The sequence below is a fragment of the Drosophila santomea genome, chromosome 3R (genome assembly GCF_016746245.2).
Source record: "Drosophila santomea strain STO CAGO 1482 chromosome 3R, Prin_Dsan_1.1, whole genome shotgun sequence".
Lineage (NCBI taxonomy): Eukaryota > Metazoa > Arthropoda > Insecta > Diptera > Drosophilidae > Drosophila > Drosophila santomea.
The window spans coordinates 2,594,308-2,612,877 of NC_053019.2; the positions used below are offsets into that span (position 1 = coordinate 2,594,308).

The 18,570-nt window shown below is 43.1% G+C and overlaps 3 protein-coding genes across 16 annotated transcripts in view; 2 read left to right on the forward strand and 1 right to left on the reverse strand.

Annotated features, from left to right (window-relative positions):
• The window catches only part of LOC120454244 (regulating synaptic membrane exocytosis protein 2), a 43,998-nt gene extending 31,271 nt beyond the window's left edge, over positions 1–12,727 (reverse strand). For 3 of the 14 annotated variants that reach the window (XM_039639363.2, XM_039639361.2, XM_039639360.2), the window contains exons 1-7: positions 12,340–12,714; positions 11,184–11,390; positions 4,509–5,501; positions 3,888–4,092; positions 1,939–2,064; positions 1,514–1,870; positions 805–1,402 (exon numbers count right to left, since the gene is read on the reverse strand). In XM_039639363.2, the coding sequence (XP_039495297.1) occupies positions 805–1,402; positions 1,514–1,870; positions 1,939–2,064; positions 3,888–4,092; positions 4,509–4,618 (1,396 nt within the window). In that variant the 5' untranslated portion in view covers positions 4,619–5,501; positions 11,184–11,390; positions 12,340–12,714. Of the gene's footprint in view, positions 1–804; positions 1,403–1,513; positions 1,871–1,938; positions 2,065–3,887; positions 4,093–4,508; positions 5,502–11,183; positions 11,391–12,339 lie in introns of all 14 variants that reach the window. The other 11 variants (XM_039639358.2, XM_039639357.2, XM_039639364.2 and 8 more) reach the window with 7 other exon arrangements.
• On the forward strand, positions 2,340–3,816 carry LOC120454246. The gene has a single exon (XM_039639372.2). It carries the CDS (start codon positions 2,474–2,476, stop codon positions 2,810–2,812), a length of 339 nt encoding a protein of 112 aa, XP_039495306.1. The 5' UTR covers positions 2,340–2,473; the 3' UTR covers positions 2,813–3,816.
• On the forward strand, positions 7,813–8,099 carry LOC120453587. Its single transcript, XM_039638347.1, is given in 2 exon segments — positions 7,813–7,829; positions 7,928–8,099. Coding segments are annotated over 2 exon segments (189 nt in total).
• Positions 12,728–18,570: the final 5,843 nt, after the last annotated feature.

Here is an 18,570-nt window from a genome sequence, read left to right on the forward strand (position 1 = left end):
CATTCCTCGCCATTTGCCTTTCGCTCTTTTTTGCTTTTCCTCAGTGTTCCTCGCTTTTTCCCCGAAACGGCAGAGTGCTCCTGTATGTGTGTGCCTGAGTGGGCGTGCGCTCTGTATTTTTATAGCCCCCGGCATGCAAGTTGCGTTTCCCCCTTTGCGGGGAAAATGTTTGGCAGAACTTTTCCAGTTTAGCAGCTTAAACTTTCATTTTAGAGCAAAGCGCAAATTTGGGGGTTTCCTTATCCAGCTTAAATCGAACTTAGGGCCTTAAATTGAGCTTAACGCTAACTTATAGGATTTGTTAAATAGACATGGAAAAATTAAGTTTGTACACCGATAAACGAAACACAGAAATGTGAGGCAAAACAGAAACTAAATAAATTTTTTGTTGGCTTGGAAAAAACATCGAATATTGGAGCTCAAAAACGAGTCAAAGAAAAAGACAACGCACCAATGTGAGACAAGATAGTGCTACATTTTCGAAAGTTAGCTTTTCAAGTTTTTTTTTGGTTTTGGATATTGGATTTTTGTAGAGCGAGCGAGTCAAAGATAGTTTTACATTGAGAGAATGAGAGAGTAGTGAATTATATAGGAAAATTTAACTTGGACTTGGAGGTTGGGGCATTACCTTGCGGGACATTCAGAGCGGAAAGTATGGAAGCGATAGATAGATACAAGATAAATAGATATATAGACAGGGAGAGAGGGATCGAGGGATAGAGACATTCAGAGATCTCAGAGGAGATAGAGCAGAGATAGAGAAGGGAGGAACTGAATGCTAATTGGACAAAACGTCTGACTCACCGTCATAGTCCGATCCCGCGGTGACCGTCACCGCGCCCTGGGCAGCCAACAGCTGGTGCTGGAACTCCTCCTCGGAGCTGCTGAAGGACCTCTGCTGCTGCGAGGCGTACTGCGATCCTGCGAGAGCTCGTCGCTGCTGCTGCTGTTGCTGGCTGTAGGCACTGGAGTCCATCGCATGACCACCGCTGATGGTCAGGTTGCGGGTCAGGGGTGGCGGCTTCTGGTAGCCGCCCATCTGCATTGGCTGGCCATGTTGCTGCTGCATCTGCTGCATCTGCTGGTGCGGCTGATGCTGCTGCTGCTGCGAGGGGGGATGTTGCTGCGGCTGCTGGTGGATCTGCGCGTGGTACGATTGCTGCACTTGCTGCTGATGCTGCTGCTGCTGCTGCTGCCTGGCCGCGAATTGCTGCGAGTGTTGCTGCTGCTGCTGGGAGTGCTGCTGCGGCGATGGGCGATGTTGCTGCGGCATAAGATGTTGCTGCTGATGCTGGGATTGCTGCTGTTGCGAGTGCGACTGCGACTGCGGCGGATGTTGCGGCTGCACCTGACTGGGATGCGCCAAGTGAGGATGCTGCCTCATCAAACCATCCAATTCACCCTGCAATAAGACCATTTTTGTGCTCTCAATGACCATAGCGAAATTGCTTTTCAAAAGGCTTCAATTTTAAAACATTCCGCCCTAAAAGCTGCCTATTTTCAAAGCACTCACCTGATAGTATCTGGGGTCATCATCGGGATAGGCGCCTCCGGATCGCGGCTGTTGCTGCTGCTGCATGCCGTATCCCTGCTGCGCCTGCTGCGGATTCATCGGCTGCATTCGAGATCGCTGCTGCTGCTGGTGGTGCTGCATCTGCTGGCCAGGACTCATCACGGGATCCATGCCGCTGTCGGAGGCTGAGAGGCGGCGGTTCGTGGGCTGCTCCTGCTGCGAGTACTGGCGCCTCAGCATGCTGCCCGCCCGCTGCATGGGTAGGTTCTCCTTCTCGGCGGCACTGCGCGTCCTCTCCAGCTTGGGCCGCTTGTCCGTGGTGTCGTGCGGGTCCACGATGGGATGCTGCGAGATGTCCTGTCGGACATAAAGGGACAATAAACCTTGAACTGGTGACTCCGTCAAGGGCGGGCACATCTACTTACGCTGCTCCCATCCGGCTCGATGCGTCGGATGAAACCATCTTGTTGGGCCGCCGTCTTGTTGATCCATTGGCCAGTCTTGGAGAGCAGCTCCTGCTTCTTGCGACACAGTATGCACACCCAAATGACCTGGAATGTGGAAAGGAGATGAGAATTTTATTGAGGCATTTAAATTGGCATAGCAGGAAATAAGCATCATGTCTTTGTATATCATTTAAAACGTAGGGACTTAGACAGGCAGGTGAACTAATTTTCTCAAGTCCCATCAATCTATTTCCCAACACCGGGCATTCCATTTATGAATTTCTCAGAATATGAGCTCACATAAATGTGAACACTGATACCCCGAGTTCTGTATCGTTCAATGTCCTTTGCCTACCCTTTTCTGGTTGGCACATCGAAATGTTGAAGCCAATCTAGCCTGCCCAGGTGCTTCAATCATTTGAACACACACACATAGCTCCGGGACTCTCCGGGAAATTTTCAACGTGCACTGCAACGCTTTCGAATTTGCGACCGGTTTTGGCTCGGCTTTGCCATGGACGAGTTACTAAATCTGATTCTCAGCGGCATACAGCTTCAACTGGAGGAGTCTGCGGAGGATAGCGAGGAGGACATCGAGGGGGTGATGGAGGACGAAGGAGCACTGGACGGACCTGATACCAGATTGCTGTACTACTTCAGCAGATTGTACAACTTTCTCAGTGGGAATATCTTCCTGACCACCTACGTGGAGCGCGGGCGGAGGGAATACTTTGCGGGATTCAGCAATGTGCAATTGGTGGCTCCGTTCCAGGGCGATCGACAGAGCAAGCGGTACCGCTGGATCCACCTGTCTCTCATCTTTCGCGCCTTCAGATCCACGACTGGGTCCTAAGGAAGATACCCCCCACCGTGTCACAGCCAAATTGAAATTCCATTTGGCATTTGTTCGGAGTTGTTGGTCCATCTAGTTTCATTTTGCGCCCTGGCTTTCGCCTCTGCACCCCCCAAAGTCCACATCTCTGCCCTTTTCGGGTCCCCTGTGAAAGAGTGTGTGTGTGTGACATTTTGGCAGCAGTTCAACGGAAAAACGTTTGGCAGCACGGCCAGAAAATGATAAGCCTGGCCAGCGAGAAAAAAGCGGAGAGGAACAGGCGAGGAAAAGTAATTGAAATGCAATGCACTAGAGGGGCGAAGGGATGCTATGGTGGACTCAAAAGAAGGAATTGAAAGAGACTTCTTCAATGCCACCATAAGGTTTCCTGCCCTCAAGGCCACTGGTTAAGGTGCCACGAATTCAACTAAGCCGACCATCTAATTAACAAGATTTTCAAATTTTTTTCATACAGCTAATAACGCAATAACTGAAAATGGAATGTAACTCTCTATAACTCGAAGTAAATGCCCATTTATGGCGTGTGATTTAGTACAATTCTTAGGATAAGAGAGATATAATCTGTTCCTAGCGCCCCAAAGGGTTCCGTCATCTCATAGCCTTGACCAGAGGCGTATAAAACTGGGAATTATGTCTAAATTATAAGTGTCGAATTGAGAGGCGCCAGGATGGAGAGAAGGGCAGAAGTGGGCTGCCTCAACTCCACCGCCCACCCACTCGATCCCGCCCATCGCCAATTATCCATGCGCCCAACGCGTCACTGGGGACAGTTGGCAACAAGCGGCGGTGGCCTATGGCGATGTCATTCAATCCCATTCAATGGCGATGTGGCAATGGGGCGTATGAGTGATGGCTGCTTAGCCAAGCGGGAGCCGGGTCGCCAGTATTATTGGCACCATCGTTGCCCTATTTGTCAATGAGCGGAAAAAAGTCCGACGCCCTTTACAAAAAAAGACATTTATTCGCTGTCGCGCGCGTTTCGACGAGTGGGTAAACCCAATGGCAGGACACTGAGTCAGGGAGTGAATCCAAAAGGAGCTGTCAGGAGCTTGAAAATGCGGAATGGCGGACTCACCTTGTTGCTGCGGAGCGTCACCTTGCCGCCGCACCTGGCGCAGCAGCGAATGTTGCAGTAGTGGCAGATGTGGCCAACTCCGTCGGCGAACTTGGTCTTAAGGCATATGTGACAGGTGGCATCCAGCTCGACGCCGGCCTTCTTCTGCTGCTCGGATCGCTGTCTGATTTGCATTTCTAGCGTCACCACCTCGTCCTGTTTGCGCCTGCAAGGATGAATTGGTATTAGAGAGATTTAGGTAGGAGCTTGTAAGGCTTTAACAAATTAAAAAAGTTACAGAAGCATATAAATAAAATAGTTTATTAGAATTTGTCCAAAATGGGTAAATACATAGTTTTTCCTTTAAAAAATCCTCACAAATTTAAAAACCATTTTACTTATGGGTATAAGTGCATAAACACTTTACTCTTTACAGTGCTACGGTTATCTCATGATCATTCGAAGTTAAACATTTGTTTAACAAGTTTGCTAAACTGAGGCGTGTGGAGTGTGACTTCTTAAAAAAAATGATGTGAAGGTACTCCACCCACTACGAAGTAAATTAAAATATCGATGCGAAATGTATCTCGAAATATGTATAATGTGAATGAAACTGTATCTGTATCTCACGCCGGAACTTACCGCATGATCTCGTTCTGCTTCTCCTCCTCCTGCTTCTGCCGCATAAGGACATTCTCGATCTGCATCCGCTCGTGGGGGGTGAGGTGTGACAGGTCGGGCATTTCGTCCATGGCTCCGGTGTGCGGGTGTTCTTTGGTAGAATTGTGGTTGTGGTTGTGGTCGAAGTTGGATTTTTCAGTAGCGTTGGCTGGTCTACTTAGTCGCAGTGTAATACGTTTGCTTGCTTATATTCATAGAAATTGTTGATTTACGTTTTCGATTGAATTTAAAGCTTTTCTTGGGGGATTTGATAAACTTCTCTTGGAATGCAGTTTCGCAGTTTTTATAAATACGTTGTTATTAAATATTATTATTATTATTTTTTTGAATTACTTAACCATTTCCGATAGAAAATCACAGAGCAAATTTCAAATTTTATGGTTTCCTTCTGTTATTCGTAATGAACGCTTGTTAGTTATTTTATTTAGTAGACTTTTGGAAATTCGTTGAAAATTGTTCACAATGCACTCCTCGTCCTTCTGTGTCCGTGTGTTGAATGTGTTGTGTGTTTTATTCGCTCCGTATGCTTGTATTTGTGTTGCAGTCTGCTCCTGTGTTTGGTTTTTTTTCTGAGCCTTTGTGTGTGTGTGTGTGCGTGTGCCCTCTGACCCCTTTTCACTGGCGACTTTCTTATTGTGCTCAGTTTGTTGGCTTGTTTGTTTGTTTTGGTTCCTTCCTCCTTGCTTAGACCTTTGTATGTCTTCGGCTGAATGCAAATTTTAGTGGAAAACTCGTTTCGGACTTTTGTTTCATTTTCCCAACGCTCTATATCGTTGCCGGGCCTTTGTTGTTGTTTCTAATTGCTGTTGTTGTTGCTGCAGCCCGTGTCGAGTTAGTTGCGTCCTGTGTTGCTGTTGCTGCCCAGTGCGTTGCAGTGCCATTTTTGCGTTGAGATCGTTTCGAATTGCAGGCCACTGGGTTGAAAGGGAGTAAGTAGCCCCCAGCTGTTCAGCACTGCAAGGAGAGAGGAGGGGTGGGGAATGAGTTATATAAATGAAACAGGAGTGTAGTCTTATCTTCCTGAAATATTTTTTAAAAGCATAAATATTCCATAACTGAAAGAGCAGTGCAATTATCCTGAATCCGCAGGATAAGTTATCGAAATATGAATACCATATTTATCTTCCATTTCTGTTTTGTGTTCAATACCATCTCTTAAAATCGTATTAAGCTGAAGCAATAAAAACTGGCCATGCATTTAGCCGATTTATTTGCACGGGAATGAATGCAAAACCCTTTCATTGCGAGTGAAACATTTAACTTAATCTCGTAAACTAAATGCAGTACGAAATTTAAAACACAAAAAAAAGTAAGCGAGTAGGAAATGAGAATTTTAACGAAATGAGCAGGCAAAAGTGGGTGGAACTGGGACAGGAGGTGGAAAAAGGGGTCCAAACGAGATGCCGGGTCGGTCAGTATCTGGCCGCAATGCAAACATATGTAACTGTATTTATGGCCATCAACGTGCCAGGGCAAACAACCAGCCGCAAAACCCGGCAGGTCCTTTGGGGAATGGAGGGGGCCGAGAAGGATACGGCTGCACCAGGAAGCGAGGAGGGGCGACGGGGAACTGCGGTTGACACCGTGACGCACGTACAAAATGCGAAAATATATATGAGGCCATGCACAAATGCGCTGCGAGAAAAAGATTACACATTTATTGTATGGATTGGCGGGATCATACGGTGAGAAGATGTATCCCACAAACCTTTTTTCATTGGGTTTGATTTCAAACATTTAAAAAAAATAATTCAAAAAATTGTGCTAGTACTATTAATATTTTCTTGTAAACTTTTTACATACAATATCCAGTTTTTACTCTAATAGAAATCTAAAATGTTGTTAGTACTAGTTTGTATCTTAAATGTTGTTAGTACTAGTTTGTATCTTAAGCTCGAAAGTTTGCAATACATATTATAAATACAAATTACATACAATTACATATTTTACCAAAATATATTTCAAGATAACTAAGAATTGGACTTTGATTTATCCTGATTTTCACAGATTAATATGGACAACTAATAAAAGTATGTTATCCACTTTATTTTTTCAGTGCCTTCGCTGACTCTCACGCAAAATGAGAGATGAGAGAGAGGAGGGGGAAGCGATGCGGATATCAGGTGGAAGGGGGAAGGGGTAAGAGGCGGGTCGGCTATTTATACAGATAAGCCCGCTGGAAGAGTGAGGAGTGCGTAGTGCAGAGTGCAACCGGAAGCAGACACTTCACTAGCAGGGGAGCAAAAGATGCTTTCATGTGCCTCATTTCCTCCGCCTGAAAGGCGTTCGAAATTAGCATTCAATGGGCCAGGAAGCAATCCAAGCCATCGTAATTAAAAGCCGTCAAGCAGCCTGCGCAAAATAAAAGCAAAAAAATAAGCCCGGCAAACAGCCGATTTAGCCGGGATATCGAACTCTAATCCCATTTGAAAGCAGCAGCCAGGATAAGGTAAGGACCAACTTGGGCAGCATATTGCAGCAGGAGCTTTGATTGCATGAATATTGCAGCAGAGACAGCAGATCAGAGATGTCCGACTTAAAAGGCCGTTGGTTATGGCCCCAGCCGTCACTGGAAACAATTTCCCACTCGGAAAGTAATAAAACTTCATAAGACTGTCAATTTATCCCACCCACTTTCAATCCAATTTTTTTTTGGCGTAACACTAAAACCCATGTCAAATTATGAAGTACATGAAAAATGCGATTGAATTCTCTCATGAATGTGTATTTATTGCTACTTTATGGTGCATCCTTCGGGACATGAACGGCACGAATTCGCATATTTACAGGGCGAAAAAAGATATACATTTTCTTACAATTCTAATAAACAATATAGGTGCTTAAAGCTTTATTGAATCTTTATTTATTATAAATAATTTTAAAATTTCAACGAAACTAAACAAACATTAGTCAAAGTCAAATGATGGTCTACTTTGATAGCATAATCATATCAAATGTATTACTAATGCATGATAAGTTTAAAACGTTGACTTTCTCTATAACTTTCTTACTTTCCCAACTAAACGGTAATTCTAACTATATGTGTAAGCCCGTTAAGAATGCAGTTCTTAGTAACATATGTACATTTTATAACATGACTTTATAAGATGACTTCACCTCTTGGATTTCTGCCTGTGCAGCTGTAACCCCCTCTTGGCCTATAACTTATGTAGTTTAAGCGAGATAAAACCAGCTTCCATGGTGTTTATGGGCCTGCTTTATGCTGCCATCCACAGAGCTCCTCGCCGGAGGACCTCTGGTACGTATGGTGTATGCTGTATGGTGTGTGGTGTGTGGTGTGTGGTGTGTGCTGTGTGGTGTATGGTGTGTGGTGGACGGCTTCTTGTGTTTCAGCGGGAGCTCATGAATTGATAATGCAGCAGATGCAGTACGGCCTGCAACAACAGCGCCATCGTGCCATGCAAAATTGATGGTTTCGTTGGGTGTTGGGTGGTTGTGGGGATTAAGTAGCTGCTTTATGGGCGGCCAAGGAGCAGGACATCCATGGAGCACAGAACTGGACCTCTTACGGCCTGGCAGGAGCAAATTTAATACCGGAAATCAATCTTGTGGCTCTTCAATCAATTGATAAAATGCCAGATATTGCACGGCCTGTTAGCAGTTTTCTTCTGGCCTTACTCCTTACTCCACAAATAAAGCGAGGAAAACTGAGCTCTCTCTCAGGAGAGAAATTGAGAAAACGAGAGAGGAAGAGAGCGGTTAACATTTCACCACGAACTTTTACTTAATGCGCGCGCTTTTGAGGGCCACAGCAGTTTAACTGCCGAGCAAGGAAAGTGCTGAGTGAATTTCCCAGGAATTTCCCGCTATGAATTTCCCTGCAACCTGCTTCGCAGTAGATAGAAAATTTCTTGCGCTGACCGCGCGAACTTAGAAACAAGAACAACAGCAACAACAATGGTAGTTATTAAGGCAGCAAAAAAAGCACAGCAATGGAAAACCCCAAAGCAGAGCGGAGGGAAAACTTATCAGGCACAAGGATGAATTATAATAATAATGAAAAATCCAGGGGTGCGGGTGCGCGGGGTACATTCTGCATTCCTTGTCCACTGGCCAAGGTTATTTCACATTACGCATACGCCCCGCGGCCCACAGAACTGGCTGTGGCTGGTTATGGCTCACCAACACATGGGCGTGCAGGGGCACAAATGTGAAAGTTCACTGCCAGCAAATGCAGCTGCTATTTCTACTGCTGCTGATAGTTGTGCCTCTTCTGGTCCTGCCGCTCCTACCGCTCCTAGCGCTCCTTCCCGGCTGATAATTGACACTTTCAATTAGCCATCGCAATCAGCAACAAAAGCGGCCACAACAATGTGCCCAGGAGAAGGGAAGCCTCATCGGAAATACATTGTACATTGGAAAAGCTTGAAATGAGTGGGGAGCAGTCAAAGTGCACAGCAACACAAGAAAGCCATCAAGCAAAGGTCAGAATGCTAAATGGCCAACCGCAATCGAAAGAGAAACGAATTAAATATGCAGGCTTGTCATCTTTTCATTTAGGCATCCCAGTCAGATACTATTTTTAAGTTAGAATGTGAAAACTAAAACTACTTTTGCTGCAATAAAATTTGGCACTATAAATACTTTTACTTAAAACGTAATATAACTAAATATACTAATACAACCATAAGTCGAAAACGTTAATCCTTGTGTACGGTAAGCTCAAAAGTCCCTTTTACTTGAATGTAAACTAGGACAGAAAAATATACCATATACATATGTAAAAAAGGCCAGAAATAATGAACTATTTATTGCCCTCCATAGAATATTAGAATAGTTGTCGAAATAAAAGTAAAACTTGCTAGAAATTATCTAGGTAAATGTTAAATACTCCCTTTCTTTGGAAACCACAAGTTTATTATTTCTTCTGCAGTTTTCGATATCTTTCCTGGCACCTAATTCCCGGAAAAACAATGCTCTCATTTCCAATTTCAGCTGAATTTTAAAGTGCGACACCTTCTGTAACTTTGCATATAGTTGACCAACTGAACGGCAAAGCTTCAACTGGTTGCACGTTTGTAAACTGGGTCATTTATCAACTGACATCACCTGTCAACGGGGGGTTTCCTTATCGAGCAATATATGTATTTCAGTCTCCGTGACGTCACGCCGCCCATGGAGATCGCTCGAAATTTATGCAGATAACTGAATTGGCCAGCGAGTTTTCATGGCGTCAGCCATTTCGAGCCAACGGGTGCAATGCACTGTACTTTTGTAGTACTCGCAGGACATAAGCAAATAAACACGCACACTTATACACTCCAATAGAGCCATAAAAGGAAACGTGGCCAAGTCGCCACGTTTGTTGTTGCTGCAGCCAAAAACTATAAACGAGGCAATGACTTGGTGACTTTTGCGGCTGCCTGCCAAAGGGAACGTCTTAGGGGCATTTTCCCCACCAGCCTGCTGACTAATGACCATTTTGCAGTCGAGGCTAGCCGCCTTTCGTTTGATTCATGGCCTAGGGCCCATAATTGCACTTATTCATTCATAGTTGCAGCGCCGGCTAGCGAACAGAAGTCATTGACTGGGCCGAAAAGGATATCTGTGTGCTTTTCCGGAAAAGGGGAGCTGGAACAATGCCACTTTGTCGTTTGACTTGTTCAACTTTTTCAATTGCGCGCACATTTTCCATGCAATTAACGGCGAACAAATGCGGGCGACAAAACCTGTCAAGGGGGGTAATATATAGGGTATAGCAACAAGGTGCATTGAATATGTTCAATGGAGGCTCTAAGGGGGAGATAGTGGCAAAGGGCGAGCAACGACAGCGAAGCATTAAAAGCAATTTCATGCACCCATTGAGCCCCACAAAAAGTTGGGGACATAGAGGGAAAAGGGTGGGGGATACAGTGTCAATAGATAGTTGTTTCAGCGATGTCCAACCAGCCAACAGAACGCCCACACATCCTCGCCCACTTGTTTCCAAACAACAAAGCCCTTTACCAATTATGGGCTCACTGCCATTACTCATACGCCCCGTGTGCATTGTCAAACATTTATGACGTCTATTTGGGCGAGTGTATTAGTGCTCTAGTGTGTTTCGGTGCTTGTGTCGTCATTACCACCATTTGTCTGTGGGGCAAAATACCCATCCACATCCCATTCCGCCCAATACCGTCCAATTCCATCCAGTTCCATCGCACTCCATCCGATCCGAACCCACTCCTGCGATTCGTTGTTGTTGCCTAGTGACGTTCGCCATTTGCCAAGTGTATCGAGTGAAAAGGAAAATCGATTCCAACTGACTGCCTGTTGCTGTCTGCTACTAGTTTACCTTTTAATTAAATTTAACGCCCATCGAAGGACCACCCACTACTCACAACCCACCGCACACCAATCAACAAACCAACGTCCAACGTGCACCACCCACATTCACTATTCATTATTGCCCACTAAACAGAGCAGTAACAGCCACAAAAGAGAAGAAAACTGCACACAACAGAGAGAACAGGGGCTAAATTTGCTTTATATGCTGTGGCAATTTCTCGGCCATTGTTCGTCATTGTCTGGGGCAACTGTTGATGTTGTTGCTTCTTGATTCGTTGATTTTGCAGTACGTAGTCCCCATGTCACATGGCACTACTCGGAATACCCTTTCATGGATTTACTTACATGCATTTCTCTATCAGATTGCTCTGCAGACGGCGTTGTCTATTCGTTCGTTGTTTGTGGCTTTCCTTAGTTGAGTTAATTTATTTGGTTTTATATGCTGTTGTTTTCTTTTTGTTCTTTATAAGAAAAGAGTTCTTGTTCTTTAGTTATTTTGTTGGCTATTTACAAGGATTGATTTGAATTTCATATACTTAAAAAACTTGAAAACTGTTTGGTAGAAAGACATTGGTTATGGCTTTTAATCATTTATGTGTATTCCTTAATTTTGGTAAACACTTAGGCGGCGCTCGACATTTGTTGTTTCTCTAGCGAGCTTCGCTTGTCGTCTAAGTCTAAAGTTGAAGTTGAGTTGTAATTATGTTGCATGCTGCCTCTATTGTTGTAACACTCACACACACAGTTGCACACATGGGGGAAATAAAAGAGCGAGAGCGCGCGAGTGAGCGACTGAGAGAGCACACTGCAGCTGGCAGGAAATAGTGGGATGTTTTTGTGGCAATACTGGGTTTCCACACACTGAACGGAGGCCAAAGGCCAACACGGGTTAGCCAAGTTAATCATACGCACTGTTGTACATAAAAAAATATTTACTCCGCTGCAGATTTCGATTTGGAAACATTTCAAATTGAATGGAAACTTTATTTAATTGAATCTTTTTTGTAATAATTCCTTATTTTTGATTGTGTGTGGTGAACTTTCTCTCTCGTTAACTGTCGCTCTCCTTTGACTTTTCACCCACATTAATAGTAATTTTTTTCCATATGAAATTGTATTAACTTTATGAGCTGCCAAAGCCCTATTTAAAAATATAATTTTAAGACTTTAGCTCAAGGATAAAGGACAACCGTCAACTGCTACAGACCCCGAGTAGTGTGTGAGTGTGTGGCTTAATTTTTCTGCATATTTAATGCGTTTATCCGCACCGAATCCTGGCCAAAAGGATCACGGCCAACACAACAAAGGAGCGCAAAGGCGAGAAGTCGAGGAGAGAAGAGAGCGGAGAGAGGAGACAGGAGAGTTTTGGGTGGGATTGCGTGGCGTTGTGGCGTGTGTACAGAAAAAAGCAACCAGCTCACGAACGGCGGAAAAAAGCAGGAAAAAATGAACGAGCCAAATTTTGTAGGGGAAACCAATGAAAAATGCAGAATTTTCTTACATTTTTTATACACTTTCTTGTAGGTTGTTGGAGCTGTTTTGTGGTTGTGGTCATTAGCTTAAATCACAATTGGTTTGCACTTAGATTTTATGTAGATTTGTGTGTGTATAACATATACGTATATATCTATATATATGCTTGTATGTAGGGCTATATATATCTATGTGTGCAGCATTCCATATGCGCAAATTAATTTTCCGTTTAGCGAACTCATTTTGTTTGTTTGTTGCTGCTTTTCGCTTCGTTAATTGTTGTTTGCTGGCGCTCAAAGCCTGATGTTGCTGCTTTCTGCTGGTATGTGATTTGGTTGCTGTTGCTGTACTGCCTGCTGCACCAACAACAACTAGATGGAGTGCGGCGACAACAACAACGACAACGACGACGGATGCGACGACGGCAACGACATCACGACGGCACAACAACGACTGAAAACTGGACCCGCAGCTGGAGCTGGAAATGCTATATAGCCCACGATATGGCCCACGATATGGCCCACCTACATCAGGAATTCGCTTCGATTGTCGTCAGCAGTTCAGGAATTTCTCTCTCGCTATCCCCATATCACTCGGATTCTCTCCTGAAAAGAGACTCTCTCGCTCTCTCGTTTGCGTGGTGAATTGGCCAGGGAGTTGTGAACCAGGCAAGTGGGAACACATGTTTCTCTCAGTGTTATGAGTGGCTTTTCATATTTCATGTGCAATTTTAACACCTACTACAAACTAACTGCTCTAATAAATGTTAGTCAGTGTGAGTGTGAGTGCGAGTGTGTGTCTCTGAGTGTGTGACTCCAACTTTCCCCACCCACCGAATACCCGCCCCTTTGGGCATTACATGCTCATATAGTTGTTTTGCGCAAACATTAAACAACAACATCGTGTTGCATATTCATAAAATTCAACTCCTCATTCTGGAGGCGTGTGTGCTTATGGAAATGTGTTCTGTTCACTTCCTCCCCCTCTGCTGCTGCCATTGCATTTGGGGATGTTGTTGCAGTAGCAGCAGCGCCAATTTGGAACGAATCGCTCTTTATTGCATACGTCGAGGAGCAGGAAAGTTTTACCTCCACTGCGAATGTTATTGAATATATTTGGCAGCAATATTCCTGAACAAGTAAAAGTTAAATATGCTCCTTCGACGTTATTTTTATATATATATATAAATATAAGTTATAAATAACTTAGCTTTTCTATTGGTATCTGTTTATTACTTGAAATCCTTTTAGATCCCTTTAAATCCATTTCAGGCAAATGTATTTTTGGATGCCCAACTTCTGACCTTAACACGTCACGTGCTTGTCAAAAATATCCAACACACAAAGCCCATAAAATTTTTACACTTCTGTTGCATATTTCGCAATTGGCTCGAGTTGTCGTCGCTGCTATCGCTTTTATCTGCCTGCTTATCCCATTCATCATGAGATTTGGCGTAAATTGTCACAGCCACTCCAGGCCAGCCTTCCGTTCAAGCCCTCGGCCAATTTTAGCCCCAGTGCATTTCCTTTACTTTGGTTGCCTTTGGCAGAGCTACAGAGAAATAAATAAGTAATACATTACGAGTATGCTGTATCAGGAAATTTAGGCAAAATAAATTACAAGTCCTAGACTCTAAGCTAATCTCCAGTGTTATATTATATACTTTGTAACAATTTTCAATATTATTGGTAAAAAAATGATTATTATAAATTACAAAATAAGTCTGCAGTCACCGTTTCTTATTTGGCTTTTCCTTAACAGAGTCCAATAAAATAATGGTTTTGGCATTTGCTGTAATATATTTAAGGAATAAGTGAACTACAAAGCAATACATTGAGGAGTAAGGTAAAAAATATTTGTATTATCGTTCACTAAAATAAAACGTTATGCTATAATATTAAACATATTCTAAGTAATGGAATATTGGTTTCGTTTGGTAAATATAACTACAGATTTTTCTCGGGGTATGACAGCTGAAAACAGAAAGATAAACGCGTTTCTGGCAGTCGAAACTCTTATTCCATTGCTGATAGCCTGCTCACGTGCAGTGTCTTCGGCTCACAACACTCGCACACCCGCACACTCGCACACTCGCCGGCACACACACACTTGCACTTACTGGCACACGAAGGGGAGCGATTGGATTTCCGGCGGAGATGAGAGAACGCTCCGTGGGCGGGGGGAGTGGCAGGCGGAGTCTGGGAGAGCCATGAGCTGTTTTTGGCCTCCAGCATTTTCCGATGTTGCCGCTTACTTTGTAAGTGTGCGTGTGTGTGTCGGCGTGTGTCTGGGCGGCTGACGTCATTGAGCTTTTTATTGATTTTCATTTTAACCAAAAAAAAAAAATAAGAAGAAAACATACTTGGGCTAGGACGAAGGACAGGAAGGCCAACAGATGTCATCCAAGAAAACGCAAAATGCGCAATTAAAGAGAGAGATTGCAGAGGGGCTTTCTAAAGCAAGTTTTTGAGAAGACTTTCTTTGGGGTTATAACTTGGCCAGCGAGTTCTATGATTCATGATAATTACTCGTAAGAGATGCTTTGCAATTGGGTAGAGTTTTTTCAGTTGATTTCAATTTAGAAGTCTATAAAAGCACTTCAACTACAAGTGTAAGTCCACAAACGTATTATGGTGAAATTTAAGTTATTGTTTGCAAGCTCAACTGCGTAATCAGCCGTTTATATAGCACTGCACATATAAACCTAATGTATTTTGATTTTGCTATTATTGTTTGTCAAACAATCGTTATGGCTGATTTTGTTATTTTTGTTGCCTGTTGGAAGCTGTGAAATATTGGGTCTATTTGCACGGGGAATTAAAGAATGCCTGGTTTTAGTTGAGAATGCGTTTCGATTTATATAGTATAGTTTTAGTATAGTTTCTTTACACACGTTGGCATGGGGTTAATATAACAAAATCAAATCATAAATAAAAGCAACTTTTTGTTTCCAAGGTGTTTTTAAATAACTACTATGTACCTCTGTCATAGATATAAATAATATAAAATAGAAAAATAGTAGAAATAGAAAAAGGTAAAATTTTAAATCAAAATTAAGAAAAAATATTTCTTTCAATAAGAATTAAAATATATTTTTAATACTTTACTTACGTTATAGAAATATAATACATGTTTTTTGAATATCTACATCTACATCAAAGGCGACACCTGGCGACGCGCCTTAGCAATCCGCTGGTGCGGCGAACTGGGAACTTGACTATGTAAGCTAAGACCGCCACCGGAAATAGGGTGGAGTTTAGTCGATTTAGCTACCATTTTAAAAGTGCGCCTTTCGTATTCTCGAAAATCCTGCGCAGACTTAATACACTTGCTTTGTTTCGCTCTCTTACGGGATATGTCAAAGTGACAAGTCCGTGAAGGCGGACAATATGAAAGCTATATGTGCGACAAGAGAGCGGAAAACAAACAGCTATATGTGCGACAAGAGAGCGGAAAACAAACAGATAAAGATAAAGCCACCCCCAAAAAGCCGCCCCTTGCCGTATTGCACGGACCCCCAAATGAAAGACAGCCAAACAACCCCCGAAAAAGCAAGGAAAAATTCAGAAAAAATACCTGAATGAGATTATGATGGGCCTTGAAAGAAATGCAAGGGCCGAGAAAAATTGAGAATTTCATTTAAGGCGGGGGATTAATTTTAAGGAGATGCACAACCCACAACCAGCACTTAACAGCACTGTGTGTGGGCGCTCTCGCAGGACTTTCGTTCGCTCTTTTCTACGCTCTCTTGGATGCTTTTTGGATCTGCGCGCAGCAATCTCAACGAGATGGGGCGAAAATCTCTAATAAGGATGCCCGATGCTGAAAAATTCATGGCCTGGCATCGCACGCATCCTGCGCTGGCTCCTGAGTAAACGAAAACACTCCGATTCAGTCACACGCAGCGAACACAGAGGTCAGCGATATATACAGTGAAACCCCCGAAAAATAAAGCCAAATTGAGACATATATCCGAATTGTGCAATAAATAAAGCGCTGCATACCACAGGGCGCAGCCAACTAGTTCCAAAGCCAAATCGGGAACTTCTTCAAAACGCGAGTGCCACCAAAAATTGATTGCTTCGAATTCGCAGGCAGTGATTGTATAATTTCCATTGCTTTGCTATATTTACGGGTGTGGGCGCCCAACGGCAGCGGCAAAGGAGATATATCCCTATATATCTTCCAGGATATATTCCAGGATACGGATTAACCCAATCTGCGCCAGAGATAATTAGCGAAAATGCCAAGTTCCCGGGCATGAAAACTTGAATAAATAATTGCCAGCCCGAGTTATTGTTGTTTGTGCGCCTACGGTTTTTTTCGGTGAAAGCGAATGCGGGCCCAAAGCGGAATCGGAAAAAGTTACTGAAATACAACGGCAGAAAAAAACGAATACATAGAGAAACTGCCGCTGCCGTTGCCGCCTGTAAAAGCAAAGCGGAGGGGGTGGACAAGGAGCGAGGGCAAAGAGAGCGAGAGGAAGAAAGCGCGGAGGTCGCGGAGTTGGAGAAAGAGGGCTAGAGGCGTAAGAGAAAGCGGCCATTACTGCGAAAGAGAGCTGAGCCGGAAAAGAAAGGCGCAGAGAAAGTCCAAGAGACAACATCGCAATTTTGTGGAACACATTCGCGGTGGTTGGAAAATTTATAAACAAACATTTGATTCCACACAGAATGCTGAGAAAATAAGAAACGCATAACAAATATATTTAGGAAATGTAACTTAAAAAGAGAGACTCATATCAACACATATCATTAAAATATTAAATAACTAAATATACAAAAAAAGCTGAGACAAGCGGCAAAATAATTCCAGAAAATATCTAAAACCCAAAACGATATTTTATTAACTTAAAAAAATAGAAGCTGATGCGATAACCATACATATCACGTAAAAGCGTTTAATGCCAAAAGGCGAATATAAAAAGTATATCTAATTAGCGCATCAAAGAGAAATGTAATTCAAAACATTAATGAAATCTACGAATTGAAAAGTAAACATATCATGTAAAACGCCCAAAAAGCTTGCTGAATCACTAATCAAGCTTTTTTATCTTATCAACAAAATAAAAACAAAGCAAATGAATTAGTCTAAGGAAAGTTGTGCAAATTATCGCATACATATCAAAGCTCTTGCAAAGAGAAAATATAAATATTAAATTTACAAATATCTAAGAACTAGTTAACTTTACAAAACCAGAGAACAGTCATTTTTGTTAGAAGTTTTACATTAGTTGTCCTAAATATAACTCGAAATCACATATCATTGAGGACACCTCAGCAAAAGTCTTAAACTGGAAAGACTAGAAAACTTATTAATTACATAGACTGCATGTTTATGAATGCTAGCGAAAATATTAATTACTTTATCAAGCGGACCAATTGCAAATGACGAGAAGACTTTATTGAATTCCAGACAACGGATCGCAATACCTGAAGTTCTTAAAAGGTAAGTTTGACAATAATGAAACCATTAGCTGAAAATGGTTTCCTTCTGAGGGAAATTCCGTACACTTATTGACATTTCCTCCTGCGTCGAAGGGGCTCTTAATTAGAAAATTAAATCCAAAGAATGCTTTTGTGGTTTTGGCGAGCCCCAGATGTGTTTCCATACGCACCCGCTACCCCGAAAGCAATCATAAACTTTTTGCTTAAGGCGTGTGAGCTTAGGTAATCCATAAAACAGCCTAAAATAAAAGCGGTCGGGACCCCAACATTTTATGCGCCAATGGCTCTGGAGGGGATTGGTGTTCCGCTAAACCATAATGAGCCTGTCGAACTGAAATTTGTTGCTGCAGCGCTAGGAGCATGCCACAAACATCCGCAAGCACCAGCATACGGGACAAAATCAATAGGCGGCTATGTGTGTGCTTGTGTGCGCGTGTGTGTGGGTAAACAGCTAGAAAAATCAACCAACACTCACGCGGTGGAAAAGAGGGATTTTCGCCTGCGTCTCCACGCGCGCTATTAAAATTTTCATTTTTATGATTATCGCTGGCGAAAATCCGCAACAATTGTGCCGGTTCACACGATTCACACGGTGCAAAAGGGACTAAGGACACGGCACACAGGCAGCAGGACACCTACGATGACGAAGCCGTGAGCAAGGAAATACAGTGCGTATGCGTGTTATTTCTCCGCGACTGAGCAAATGTTTAACTTTGGCCATAAAATTAAATTTAATTTTCAATTATCGCGACTGGCAACGGTTTGTTTTGGCCTTGCAGGAACTGCACCCTACGGCGGAATAGCGCAGCGAC

What these genes read in the sequence shown, in the direction of transcription:
- LOC120454246 (XM_039639372.2), top strand. Translation starts at nt 2,474, where the DNA reads ATGGACGAGTTACTAAATCTGATTCTCAGCGGCATACAGCTTCAACTG.